The following is a 13,799-nucleotide window of genomic DNA, read 5'->3' as shown; positions in this document are numbered from 1 at the left end:
CCTAGTTATACTTTACTTTGTTTCATTTTATTTTGAAACTCATTTTAAAATTAAATCTTGTTTATCCATTCTGTTTTTCAGTTCTTTGCTAGACTGTAAAAAGTTCCATTATAAATATTTTGATGTATATATAAGAACTTTTTGTGATTTACCTTCTTTGAATACTTCAAAATTATTTTCTAGAATGATTGAATCAATTCACAAGTATACCTGCAGTGCATTAGTATGTCTACCTTTCCAACCCTTCCTACATTGACTATTCTTATCTTTTGCTTATCTTTGTAAGTTTTCTGAGAGCGAAGTGATACCTCAGAGTTTTGATTTGCATTTTTCTTATTATTAGTGATATGTAGTGTTTTTATAGTGTTTTAATGAGTTTACAATTCTTCTTTTGAGAACAATTTATTCATATCTTTTTCTTTTAATGGAAATGGCTTTTACCTTATATATTTTAGTTGTCTTTTAACTTGAATAACAGGGCTTTTTTTTTTAGTTGATTACTTCCCTTTTTATTCTACTTGCATTTATTTTGTTCATGCAAAAAATTTTTAATTACATATAATCAACATTATCCACTTTCTCTTTTGTACTTTTCTCTATTGCTTGTTTATTAAGTATTCACTTCCTAGTCTTAGCTATGAAAGGTAGCTGATCTCGTTCTCATCTGATTTTTTTCATGTTAAGATCTTGATTGAGTGATTTAGGATAATTTGCTCATTTTGAGTTTATGTATTATATAATCCAATAACATTGGTTTAGACTGTTATACAGTTTGCTTGTAATTCTTATCTCTTTGGGTTTTGTTCGTTTATTTTCTTTGCTATTTTCTAACTAATACTAAATAGTACTGATAGTGACTATTTCATTAGAGGGTTTTGTTTTTTTTAATTAAAGCATTACAAAACATATGCATGGGTAATTTTTCAACATTGATCCTTGTAAAACTTTTTGTTCCAAATTTTTCTCTCCTTCCTCCCAGGCCCTCCCCTAGATGGCAGGTAGTCCAATACATATATTTTAAGATATATGTTAAATCCAACATACGTATACATATTTAAACAGTCAGCTTGCTGCACAAGAAAAATCAGATCTAGAAAGGAAAAAAAACCTGAGAAGGAAAACAAAATGCAAACAAACATCAACAGAAAGCGTGAAAATGCTATGTTATGGTCCACACTCACTTCTCACAGACCTCTCTCTGGGTGTAGATGGCTTTTTCATTACTGAACAATTGGAACTGGTTTGAATCATCTCATTGTTGAAGAGCCATGTTCATCAGAATTGATCATCATATACTCTTGTTGTTGCCATGTATAATGATCTCCTGGTTCTGCTCATTTCACTTAGCATCAGTTCATATAAGTCTCTCCAGGCCTCTCTGGAATCATCCTGTTGGTCATTTCTTACAGAAGAGTAATATACCATAACATTCATATGCCATAATTTATTCAGCCATTCTCCAATTGATGGGCATTGACTCACTTTCCAGTTTCTAGCCATTACAAAAAGGGCTGCCACAAACATTTTTGCACATGTAGATCTCTTTCCCTCCTTTAAGATCTCTTTGGGACATAAGCCCAGTAGTAACATTGCTGGGTCAAAGGATATGCATAGTTTTATAACTTTTTGAGCATAGTTCCAAATTGTTCTCCAGAATGGTTAGATTCTCTCACAGTTCTACCAACAATGTATCAGTGTCTCATTTTTCCCACATCCCCTCCAACATTCATCATTATCTTTTCCTGTCATCTTAGCCAATCTGACAGGTGTATAGTAGTATCTCAGAGTTGTCTTAATTTGTATTTCTGTGATCAATAGTAATTTGGAGCACCTTTTCATATAACTAAAAATCGTTTCAATTTCTTCATCCGAAAATTGTCTATTCATATCTTTTGACCATTTATCAATTGAAGATCATAATGTAGTTTTAAATATTCCTTTTTTATTCCTAATTTCATTGTTTTTATTGATATTCTTGATTTTTTTTTAATATCTAGCTCTGTAAAGTATACTGTTTTAAATTTGTTATATCACTAAATGTGTAAATTAATTGCAGTAATATTGTTGTTTTTATTATATTGGCTTGACCCATCCATGGATGTAGACCATTCTTTATTTTGTATTGAAACTATATAAGCACATTGAGTATGCTTTGATAGATTGATTGTCTAGTAGTGTATGTTTTTGTAGTTTTGCATGGAATTTCCCATTCTGTTATTCTTTTCTGGATTTTGTTGTTGCTATATAGAAGTACTGTTGATTTTTGTGATTTTATTGTATAAACTGCTACTTTAATGAAACTATTGTCTCATTGATTATCCTGGGATTATATAAATAAATCATCATATCATTAATAGAAAAGAATAATTTCATCTCTATTTTGCCTATCTTTATGTTTTTAATTTCTTTCTCTTATCTTATTATTATTGCTGCTTTTTCTAGAAATATGTCTAATACTATTGGGAAGGAGGATATCCTTGTTTAATTCCTAGAAAAACTTCTGATTTTCTCACATTGCATATAATGCTAGCTTTTGATTTTAAGTAGATTTTTTTATGCCATTAAAATTGTATATCTATGTTTTATGCTTTGTTGGATTTTTGGCAAAAATGGGTGTTATGCTTTATCAAAGGCCTTTTTGTCATATGATAATGGAATTTTGTGGTTTGGTATGTTTTGTTTTTAATAATATTAATTATGTTACTTGTTTGCCTTACATTGAACCATCCTTGCATCCCTGGAATAACTTAAACTTGATCATATTGAATGATTTTTTTTTTGGATAAATTATTATGGCGGTTTTTTTGGCCAATATTTTATTTTTAGAATTTGAATCAGTATTCATTAATAATTTGGTCCCATAATGTTTTTCATCCATATCTATTTGAACCATATATATCTCATAAAAGAGATTTTTGGTTAAATGTGTTCCTTCACAAGTTTTGAGAATTTTTGTATTTAGATAGCAATCTCTCAAAAGTTTTAGAGAACAATTCTATAAATCTATCTTGACCAAGTTTTGAGGGGGGTTTTTCCCCCTTTAGAATGTGGTTTTACTGAAAAGGTTTTACAACTTTTACAGAAAAGTTTTACCTTTCTGAAATTTGATTGAAATCTCAATTCTGTTAATTGGGGGGGAAGAAGGGTTCTTTTTTTAGTCTCCTTTTGAATTCTCAGTTTTGTTGATATATAATGGTGCATGTGGTAGATTCTGATAATTTTTATTTCTTTTGGACTTGTGATTTTATCTTATGTTCTTATTTTGATAATTTGCTTTTTCTCACACTTAGAGTAGTTAAAGCTTTATTAATTTTCCTGAGTCTTTCAAATATTCAGATTTGAGCTTTGTCAATTCAGTTGTTTTCTATTACATTTCTAATTTATCTGTCAGATTTGCAAGATTTTCTCTTTTGTGCTTATTTTGGGTTTGTTGATTAATTTTCTATTTTAAAATTTCATATTTACTTCATTACTGTAGTTTAGCACAGTGCCTTAGAATATATATTAAGTGCTTTATAAATGTTTATTGACTTCATTAATTCTCTGTAGGAAAAGTCAGTAATTTCTTTTGTATTATTATTATAGCTTTTTGCAATATTTTTTACAATAAAAGCTATAATAATAATAAAAAAGAAATTACTGACGCATAGGTAATGTCAGCATTGACAATTGCAAAACCCTTTGTTCCAATTTTTCCCTTACTTCCCCCCACCCCTTCCCCAGCTGGGAGGTTGACCAATATATGTTAAACATGTTAAAGCATAAGTTAAATGCAATATATGTATACATATGTAGAGTTGTTCTGCTGTACAAAAAGAATCGGACTTTGAAATAGTATACAATTAATCTGTGAAGGAAATCAAAAATACAGGTGGACAAAAATAAGGGAATGGGAATTCTATGTAGTGGTTCACACTCATCTCCCAGAGTTCTTTGGCTGGGTGTAGCTGGTTCAATTCATTACTGCTCTTATGGAACTGATTTGGTTCATCTCATCACCGAAAAGGGCCACATCCGTCAGAATTGATCATCATATAGTATTGTTGTTGAAGTAAATAATGATCTTCTGGTCCTGCTCATTTCACTCAACATCAGTTCATATAAGTATCTCCAGGCCTTTCTGAAATCATCCTGCTGGTTATTTCTTACAGAACAATAATATTCATATACCACAATTTATTCAGCCATTCTACAATTGATGGGCATCCACTCAATTTTCAGTTTCTGGCCACCACAAAGAGGGCTGCCACAAACATTCTTGCACATGCAGGTCCCTTTCCCTTCTTTAAAATCTCTTTGGGACATAAGTCCAGTAGTAACACTGCTGGGTCAAAGGGTATGCACAATTTGATAGCTTTTTGAACATAGTTCCAAATTGTTCTCCAGAATGGCTGGATGTGTTCACAATTCCACCAGTAATGTATCAGTGTCCTAGTTTTCCCACATTTCCCTCCAACATTCCGCATTATCTTTCCCCTGTCATTCTAGCCAATCTGACAGGTGTGTAATGCTATCTCAGAGTTGTCTTAATTTGCATTTCTCTGATTAATAATGACTTGGAGCATCTTTTCATATGGCTAGAAATAGTTTCAATTTCTTCGTCTGAGAATTGTCTGTTCACAACCTTTGACCATTTATCAATTGGAGAATGGCTTGATTTCTTATAAATTAGTCGATTCTCTATATATTTTGAAAATGAGGCCTTTATCAGAACCTTTGACTATAAAAATATTTTCCCAGTTTATTGCTTCCCTTCTAATCTTGTCTGCATTAGTTTTGTTTGTACAAAAAGTTTTCAATTTGATATAATCAAATTTTTCTATTTTGTGATCAATAATGATCTCTAGTTCTTCTTTGGTCATAAATTCCTTCCTCTTCCACAGGTCTGAGAGATAAACGATCCTGTGCTCTTCCAATTTATTTATAATCTCATTCTTTATGACTAGGTCATGACCCATTTTGACCTTATCTTGGTGTACGGTATTAAGTGCAGGTTAATGCCTAGTTTCTGCCATACTAATTTCCAATTTTCCCCGCTGGTCATTTCTTATAGAACAATAATATTCCATAACATTCATATACCACAATTTATTCAGCCATTCACCAATTGATGGGCATCCACTCAGTTTCCAGTTTCTGGCCACTACAAACAGGGCTGCCACAAACATTTTGGCATATACAGGTCCCTTTCCCTTCTTTAGTATCTCTTTGGGATATAAGCCCAGTAGTAACACTGCTGGATCAAAGGGTATGCACAGTAAAGTCAGTAAATTCTAAGAAAATAATATTATTGATTATCTGAGATCTTGCCTGAGTAATTCCATAATAAAAATGTGGCCATTTGGAGTTATAGCTCAATTCTGGCCTGTAAGTGTGTCTGCACTCCTATAATGTTCATTTCACTTCTCTTGGCCTCATTTTCCTCATCTGTAAGGTGAGGGTACTAACAATATCTGTCTCCTCTAGTTGTTAAGATCAGATGATTTGTATTTGTAAAGCATTTAACACAGTGCTTGGTGCATAGTATATTCTGTATAAATGTTAACTTTTATTATTATCTTTTATTTCCTATGTTGCGTCAACTCTTTTGAATCATTAGTGAAACAGGTATGTTGCTTATCTCTGGTTGGTCTTTTCTTAAGAGCAGAATATGGGACCTACAGGATTTGAAGAGTTAGACTTAACTATAGCTTGAAGAGAAAGCTTTTCCTCAGTGTTTTTGTTTGGTATCCTTTTCCCCTGACAGTTCATTGAGATTAATATGCAAGGAGTCTTATAAGTGGAAATGCAGTAGTCTGTGCCTTAAGTTTTTGTGTGCTTGGAGTTAATTGAGCTGTCAGAGCCTTTTTCTGTGAGATAGTAATATAGAACTTATTCTAAAGATGGAAAATATAAGATGGGTAGTCTGTGGAACAGTAGGGGTTTTTTTAGGTCTAAGAACACTTTTGGCTATCTTCAACTTCTGAGATTATGTCAGTTACATTAATATGTGTTTAAGGTGTGGCAGTGTTGTGTAGTGGAAACATTCAGTCTCACATTCAGGAAACCCCAGTTATATTCCCAATTCTATTAACCCATTTTATAACATTAAGGCAAATTGTTTGCTTAATCTTTCTTAGTCTATAAAAAGAAGTGTGCCATCTTTTAAAAATTTCTCTTATTCTAATGATATTCCAATCTATAGTTTATTGAATTCTTTAGGACAGATATGGTGTATAAGAATTTTGACTATTTTAGATGTGGAAAGGACATTAGAAGTCACACTAATAATCAGTCAAAATTAAATGTTGTAGAATTATAAATATGCTTGTAAAACGCTCTTCTTGAGAGCATAGTTTCCCAGACTGTTTTTATGACAGCTATAATGTGACTGCCTTATTAACATTTTTCAACAAACTTTGAGATCTTGGTTAGCTTACCTGGGATCTGGGCAGTCTTGTGGATTCCATTTGGCTCCTCCTTGATCCCTCCAGAGCTACCAATTCCTGTCTGGTTCCTCTTTTTACTTCATAGATCCTGCCTTTGCTCCCCTAAGACTTTACCCTGAAATGCAAACCACTCATTCATTTATGAGTCTACATGGGAATTGCTGAACCCCATAAAGCTAATCATGTAAATAAATAGCATTCTTTCCTTATGACTCCTTTTCAGGAATAAGCTTGCTATGGGTAAGTACCTTATAGTATCTTCCCTTTGATGGCTTCTTCCTTCTAGTTAATTGTGAGTCTCCTTGGAGAACTTATCTTTCCCCCTTGTTAATTCAAATAATTTATAATCTGTGATGGATATCTTGTCATGGTTGCTCCATGTTATGAACTGAATGAATTGTCTATTTTGTTCTTTTTAATATAATATTCTTTTTACAATTTATTACTCTCCCAAATCTATTTCTATTTACCACTCCCAGTATCTATTTTACCTCATCATAAATAGTGCTGAAACCCGGGATGACACCTTCACAGCGCTAGGAATTTGAGTATAAAACATTTATATCTAAGGCTACCAAATTTTTGTCGATGTGTTGATTTGTTTTGATTTATATTCCCCTCCCCCTTTTTTTTTAAACAAAAATTGTCATAACAAATGGACTCTTGGAAGAGATACAGAGGAAAGTGTAGATGATACAAAAATCTCTTTTGAAAAAAGAAATCGCCTAGGCAGCCTTCTCATTTTTCAGATGAAGAGGAGAGTGAAGGTCACAAAACGAATACATAATAATACTGGTATCAAAACTTAAATTTCCTGACTCCCATTCTAGAGTTCCATTACATATATCTTACTAGCACCCGGGACCTGTAAAATACATTGATTTTTTTTTTTCCCCCCACCACACTCTATAGTCAGTGACTTCCATTGATGCTTTTTTTGGTGTGGCATCTTTATTGTGTGAAGAGGTGGCAAACTAGGCTACACAATCATTTTAATGAAAGAATCTTTACAGCTGCCTCAAGGAGAAATTGAGCAAATCCTTCTTACTTAGATGTTCCCACACACATATTGAAATTGCTAAAGTTCAAAAAAAAAAAAAAAAAGAAATTGCTAAAGTTCATTTGTCCTACCCACCTTTTAGATGCAAATAGTGATATCATCCATTAAAGCTTATAGTTACATGAAATTACAGTTAATGTAGTGTCTAAGAAGTATATCTTATGATTTTCTGATCATACAGACTTAATTTTCCACTAATTAATTCTTTGGTCCACTTAAACACTGTGACTTATTTTATAAGATAGATATAAGGAGAAACCAGGAACCATTTGAGTGGTGTTATATGACATGGTTAGATTATGTCAGTAAGATAGATATTCTGTAAGAGGCCGAAAACAATATACATGACTATCCATTATTTAAGTTAATAAATGCTTTAAGCTAGCCCCCAGAATTATGATGCAGTAGTGCTTATTAAATGAAGATAGGAATTTTGTTAAGTTTAACTTGATCAGTCACTTCATGTTTTCATTCGTTGTTTACTGAATTTCAGAGGTGCCATCTTAAGATAATTTCAGCTTTTGACAATTTTAATTAAATTCAAATTACACAGAATCATTTTAAAATAGTTATTGTGGTTCAAGTGTTGCCATTTTCTAGAGATCAAAAATTTAATAACATTTTATTTCTTTTTCTATAGATGCTACTTTTCAAAGTATCTTGTTTTTATTTTCATAAAATTAATAATTAGAATGGAGATAAAATTAAAATATGAGGAACCTGATTTGACTTGCATTATTGGGATCCATGAAAATGTTCATTGAAAAATAATATTTATAATTAATTTCATATAAATGAGTTGACCAGTGTGGTTTTTTAAAGCCATATTTTGGAAATCTGAGTAACTTTCAGATATAAACCTATGCATAAGGCAGAATGGTATAATTGTTATGGTGGCAAAAGAGTCCTACTTAAAGTTAAGAAGATCTGCATTCAAGTCCTGCCTCTGACAAATTAGTTGAGAGGCCATTCAGTGCTTTGGTGTAGTCTTCTATTTGTCTCATAAGCATTTACTTCACAGAATCTCATAGTAGGAAGAGACCTGAGAAGTCCTCTGCTATATACAGTTATATAAAAGTTTTATGTAAAAGAAATCCAGGTTCGTAGAATTTTTAATTTTCTGACAGTTTAGTCAAAACTTGTTTTGTTTTGTTTTCTTAAACTTCCAGGATGCAAATTCTCTCCACTCCAACAAATTAGCAACTCTTTTTATATCTCAGTCTTTTAGAGTTGTTTTATGTACCAAAATGATAAGTGACTTGCTCTTGATCATACAACAAACATAAGCCAAGACTTCTTTTAACCTTTAAGGTAGCTCTTTTAACCTTAAGGTAACTCTTTGATGTGATTTAGCAGAGCAGTTTCAAATTCCAGATGGTGTATTTGGAGTTTAGCCCCAAATGTTGGGTTTCAGTTGTGTGAAGAATTCACAATGGTCATTCTCTTTGGCAAAAGTCAGGGTTATTTATAATAGCATAGGGATAAAATAAAGAGATACAATAGACACCAGGAATAGTAAATAATAAAGTAGAATTGGGAGAGTATATTCTTAGCAGAGAAAGAAATTTTAACAATTAATGATGGAAAAGACAAGTTCCCTAGTAGAACTCACAATTAACCAGGAGAAAGGGAATGCTCCATGAGGTTGGGATGTGCTCTTAGCTGGCAGACTAAATCCCAAAAGGGACTTAGCACCCTGAAAGAGTAGCTATAAAAAGTATAAAGACACCATGAGGCAGTCATGGGAGGAGGGGAGAGAGAAGGGGGCAACAGGGAGCCACCCTTGGCAGAATGCTGTGGCAGGCTACCCCAAAAGAGATCCAGCAAAGATGTCCATGGATAGAATTCTAGGGGAAATTTAACCTTAGGAGTTTGACATAACTTGGATTTTTGAGTGGATGATCTCCACAAAGGGTGGGATTATAAAGTTAAACTGATTCCCATCAGTGCACTTCCTGTTTGCTTCAGGGAGCAATTCCATCTCTTTTTCGCCAACTCCACCTCATTGTCTCTACTCACTTTGCCATGCTACTTTTTCTATTTCTTAGCTATAAATATTTCTTGAAATGTTTCTTATTAATAATCAGAATAATTGATATGTTTATTCTCTTCTGTCCCAAATTTTTTTTAGGAGTTTGAAGATAATTTTGATGATGAAATAGATTTTACACCACCAGCAGAAGATACACCCTCTGTCCAATCTCCTGCAGAAGTTTTTACACTCTCGGTTCCAAATATTTCTTTGCCAGTTCCATCCCAATTTCATCCTTCTTCAGGTAATAGTATTAGTTAAATTTTCTAATGGCAAGAATCACTCATTTTTTCTGAATGAAAACTTTTATCATTAGTTGAAGCCCTGCTACTAATCAATGAAAATTGGAAGTGATACTTATTTTATAATTTCTATTCTTTTTATATTTTCTACCATCCAGAGACTGTTTTCACTTTGAATTAACCTTTCTGATGCTGCTATTCAGGGATCAAAGGGGAGAACTTTATTCTTAGGAGAATGTGACTTCTGTCACATAGAAGGAAATGAGCATTTACTAACTCCAGACACTATACTAAAAGTAACTAAAAGGGGTTACTTTCAAGAGGGGGGAGAAATAGGGGGAACATTCCCTGCCCTTGAAAAGCTTACATTCTGATGAAGGAAAATATCTCAGAAAAGGGAGATAGGGCCCATCCACAAAATGGAGATCTGCCCTCCCCACCTCTTTTCTAGTAGTATGGATCAAGTATGTGACTAATCTTTGCTGTGTTGTGACATAAAAACATAGACAATGCAGTAAATTACAAACATAGTTATATATTAACCACTTGAACACATTAAAGCATAAATTTTAATTCCCCCAGACTTTGAATTCAATGTAGTAAACATTTATTAAATGCTTACTATGTGCTAGGCACTGTCAGCACTGGGGATACAAATATCAAGGGAAAAAAAAGACAATCCCTACCCTCAAGGAACATGACAGGGGTGCCTGTTGCAGGGGCATAATATTTCATGGCATCCAAAGCAAACAGAGTTTCTAGTGAAACGCAGCTGGAGTGTTACCTAGAAAGAGCCTTGTAAAGGAAAGCTTTGGGAGGCGTTTTACTAGCCTACAATTCTTAGTAGCCCATAATACTTCTAGTTCCCAGGCCTACGCTTCCCCCTTCCTTATAATCTTTAAAAACCCAGGTCTTTTCCTTTTTGGACTCTCTCCTTTAGTTTTAAGCCTTCTCTTCGTCTTCTGAACTGTCATTTCAGTCTGTGTTTGGTTCTAGGTCTACTCCTAGAAAATGTTTTTGTTCAATCTTTTACTAAATTTATTACAAATGAGCTGTGCATTGTTACCTTGGATCCTGTTCTCTCTGGATCAAAGCTTCCTTTCATTTTTTCCTTAAGCCTTTAAATGATTTTAATAAGAAGTCCCCTTAACTTTGTATTAATTCTTCCTTGAATTGCCAGGTCAGAAACCACATCCCTTTAATCAGATTTTCTGTATCCCTTTTTCTGGAAATCATATAGGTCAGATAGTATATTATCATGTTCCCAAAAAAAAAAAGATTCATCTTTTAACTTTGGAAAATCCCAGTATTGTTTTTACTTATAATAGTTTAAAAAGTATTAAGATTCTATGTTTAACAGTTTATTGCATTAATTTCTGCCTCTTTTATCAGAAAGGTAGATACTGTCTTCCTTTTTTTTTTTTTTTTTTGGTCTTTGTATCACTTGCACCTGCCATGATCCCTTGTATGTTGACTAATATAAAATATTTGTTGAATTAGTATTGCCCTTCAGTGCACCATAGGAAGTGAATAAATTTGTCAGTAAGATTGAGATCTCATAATAAACATTTTGGGATCAATTTGGTTGGATTTCACAGATTTACTTTGTTATAAATTAGCTTTAAGAATTGAGTGATTGTATAACTGTTAGAGCATACCATTAATTGCACCTTCCACTCCTTAGGTCTCAGTCATCCCTTTAGAATAAATTCATGTCAGAAATAGAAACAGAGAAAAAAAAATCTTCTATTTTGACTGTGTAAGTGTACTATCACAGATGTTACAGTGCCCCAGATGTGTTGTATTAAATGTATAATGAATGGTATTTTGATGTACAATTCCATTTGCTTTAATGGAGCCAAGAATGTTTAGTAAAACTCAGTTATTAAATTAAGTTGGTATTAGAAGAGTTAATGCATGAAATTGGAGAACTACATCAAATATCTATTTAGAAACAGTTAGATGATGCAGTGGAAAGAGCATGGTCCCTGGAATCAGGAGGACCAGAGTTCAAATACAGACACAGACACTTATTAGTTGTGTGACCCTGAGCAAGTCACTTAATAACACATTACCTCTCTCATATACACACAGACACCCATATGTAGCTAAGTATTACTATAAACATTTTCTCATTATATGACAAAAATTATTTAGCAAATCCTTGTGTTTGCTAAATCTTTCTTTTAGGTTTTAGATTTTTTTTTCTTAAGATTTAAGAGAGGTATCATGTGTAGTGAATAGTCAGCTAAGTTCAAATTTCACTTCTGATGTACATAGACTTTATCTGTAGACAAATAACAGGTCTGTAAGAAGAATACAAATTGAAAAGTAGATATAGCTCTTTATTGGTAGAGGGAGTTTTCTCTTTGGGAGATTCTCATAACAATGAGGTCTCTGGCAGATCTTTTCCAAAACCAGACAAATACAAATGCCTAAGGTATAGAATCATTGAAATTGTAGGCTATGAACTTGACTTTTATGGAAATGTTTTGTATAACTTCATATGTACTTTCTCAATGAGGGGGACAAAGTGGGAGGGTAGGGGAAGGGAGAGAATCCAAATTTTGTTTTTGTATTTGTATTTTTTAAACTAATTAATTAATTTAATGTTTTCCCCTAGTAACATTCAAAACAATTTTTTTACATTTGTTTTTAAGATTTTTGAGTTCTAGGTTCTCTCTCTTATCTTCACCCACAATTTAAGAAACTGCATGTGAAGTTTTCCAAAACATTTCTATAAAAGTCATTGTAAAAGAAAACAGATCTTCCACTCTAATGAAAATAAATACTCTCAAGAAAAAATTAAGAATAAAGAGAGAAAGAAAGAATGCTTCGATCTATATTCAGACACAATCAGTTCCTTCTCTGGATATGGATAAGATTTTTCATCCCAAGCCCTTCAGAATAGTTGTGGATGATTGTACTTCTTTGACTAAGTCATTTACAGCTGATCATCCCAGAACATTGCTATTATTTTGTATACAGTATATTTCACTTTGTTCATGAAAGACTTTCCAAAGTGTTTTTTTTTCCCCTGAGAGCGTCCTGCTCATCATTTCCCAGAGAACAGTAATATTCCATCAGAGAAACTTGCTTTGAAAATTTTTTTACAAATACAATTGTTAATGGTATTTCCCCTCATTTATTCTTTCCTTTCACTCTACCCCTCCTCAAAAGTGTTTTTCTGCTAACCACTCACTCTCCCAATATGCCTTCTCTTATCACCTTCCCACTCTCTCTTTTTTTTTTTTTTTTTTTTTGCTGAGGCAATTGGGATTAAGTGACTTGCCCAGGGCCACACAGCCAGGAAGTGTTAAGTATCTGAGTTCAGATTTGAACTCAGACTTACATGAACTGATGCTAAGTGAAATGAGCAGACCAGGAGATTATTATATACCTCAACAACAATACTGTTTGAGGATGTATTCTGATGGAAGTGGATCTCTTCGATAAAGAGAACTAATTCAGTTTCTTTTTTTCTTTTTTTTCAATTTTTTTAAATAACTTTTTATTGATAGAACGCATGCCAGGGTAATTTTTTACAGCATTATCCCTTGCATTCACTTCTGTTCCGATTTTTCCCCTCCCTCCCTCCACCCCTTCCCCCAGATGGCAAGCAGTCCTTTACATGTTGAATGGGTTGCAGTATATCCTAGATATAATATATGTGTGCAGAACTGAACAGTTTTGTTGTTGCACAGGGAGAATTGAATTCAGAAGGTATAAATAACCCGGGAAGAAAAACAAAAATGCAAGCAGTTTATATTCATTTCCCAGTGTTCTTTCTCTGGGTATAGCTGCTTCTGTCCATCTTTGATCAATTAAGGCTCTCTTTATCAAAGAGATCCACTTCCATCAGAATACATCCTCAAACAGTATCGTTGTTGAGGTATATAATGATCTCCTGGTTCTGCTCAGCTAATTCAGTTTCAATTGACCAAGGATGGACAGAAGCAGCTACACCCAAAGAAAGAACACTGGGAAATGAATATAAACTGCTTGCATTTTTGTTTTTCTTCCCGGGTAATTTATAC

At 33.1% G+C, this 13,799-nt stretch overlaps 1 protein-coding gene across 1 annotated transcript in view; it reads left to right on the top strand.

Moving 5' to 3' along the window:
* LMTK2 (lemur tyrosine kinase 2) overlaps positions 1-13,799 on the top strand; it is a 104,540-nt gene that overhangs the window by 46,064 nt on the left and 44,677 nt on the right. Inside the window, exon 3 of the mRNA XM_052000719.1 lies at positions 9,620-9,764. Coding sequence (XP_051856679.1) covers positions 9,620-9,764 — 145 coding nt within the window. The remainder of the gene's footprint in view (positions 1-9,619; positions 9,765-13,799) is intronic.

Source organism: Antechinus flavipes, chromosome 1, assembly GCF_016432865.1.
Source record: "Antechinus flavipes isolate AdamAnt ecotype Samford, QLD, Australia chromosome 1, AdamAnt_v2, whole genome shotgun sequence".
Classification (NCBI taxonomy): Eukaryota; Metazoa; Chordata; class Mammalia; order Dasyuromorphia; family Dasyuridae; genus Antechinus; species Antechinus flavipes.
This window is presented reverse-complemented; position numbering and strand designations above follow the sequence as displayed.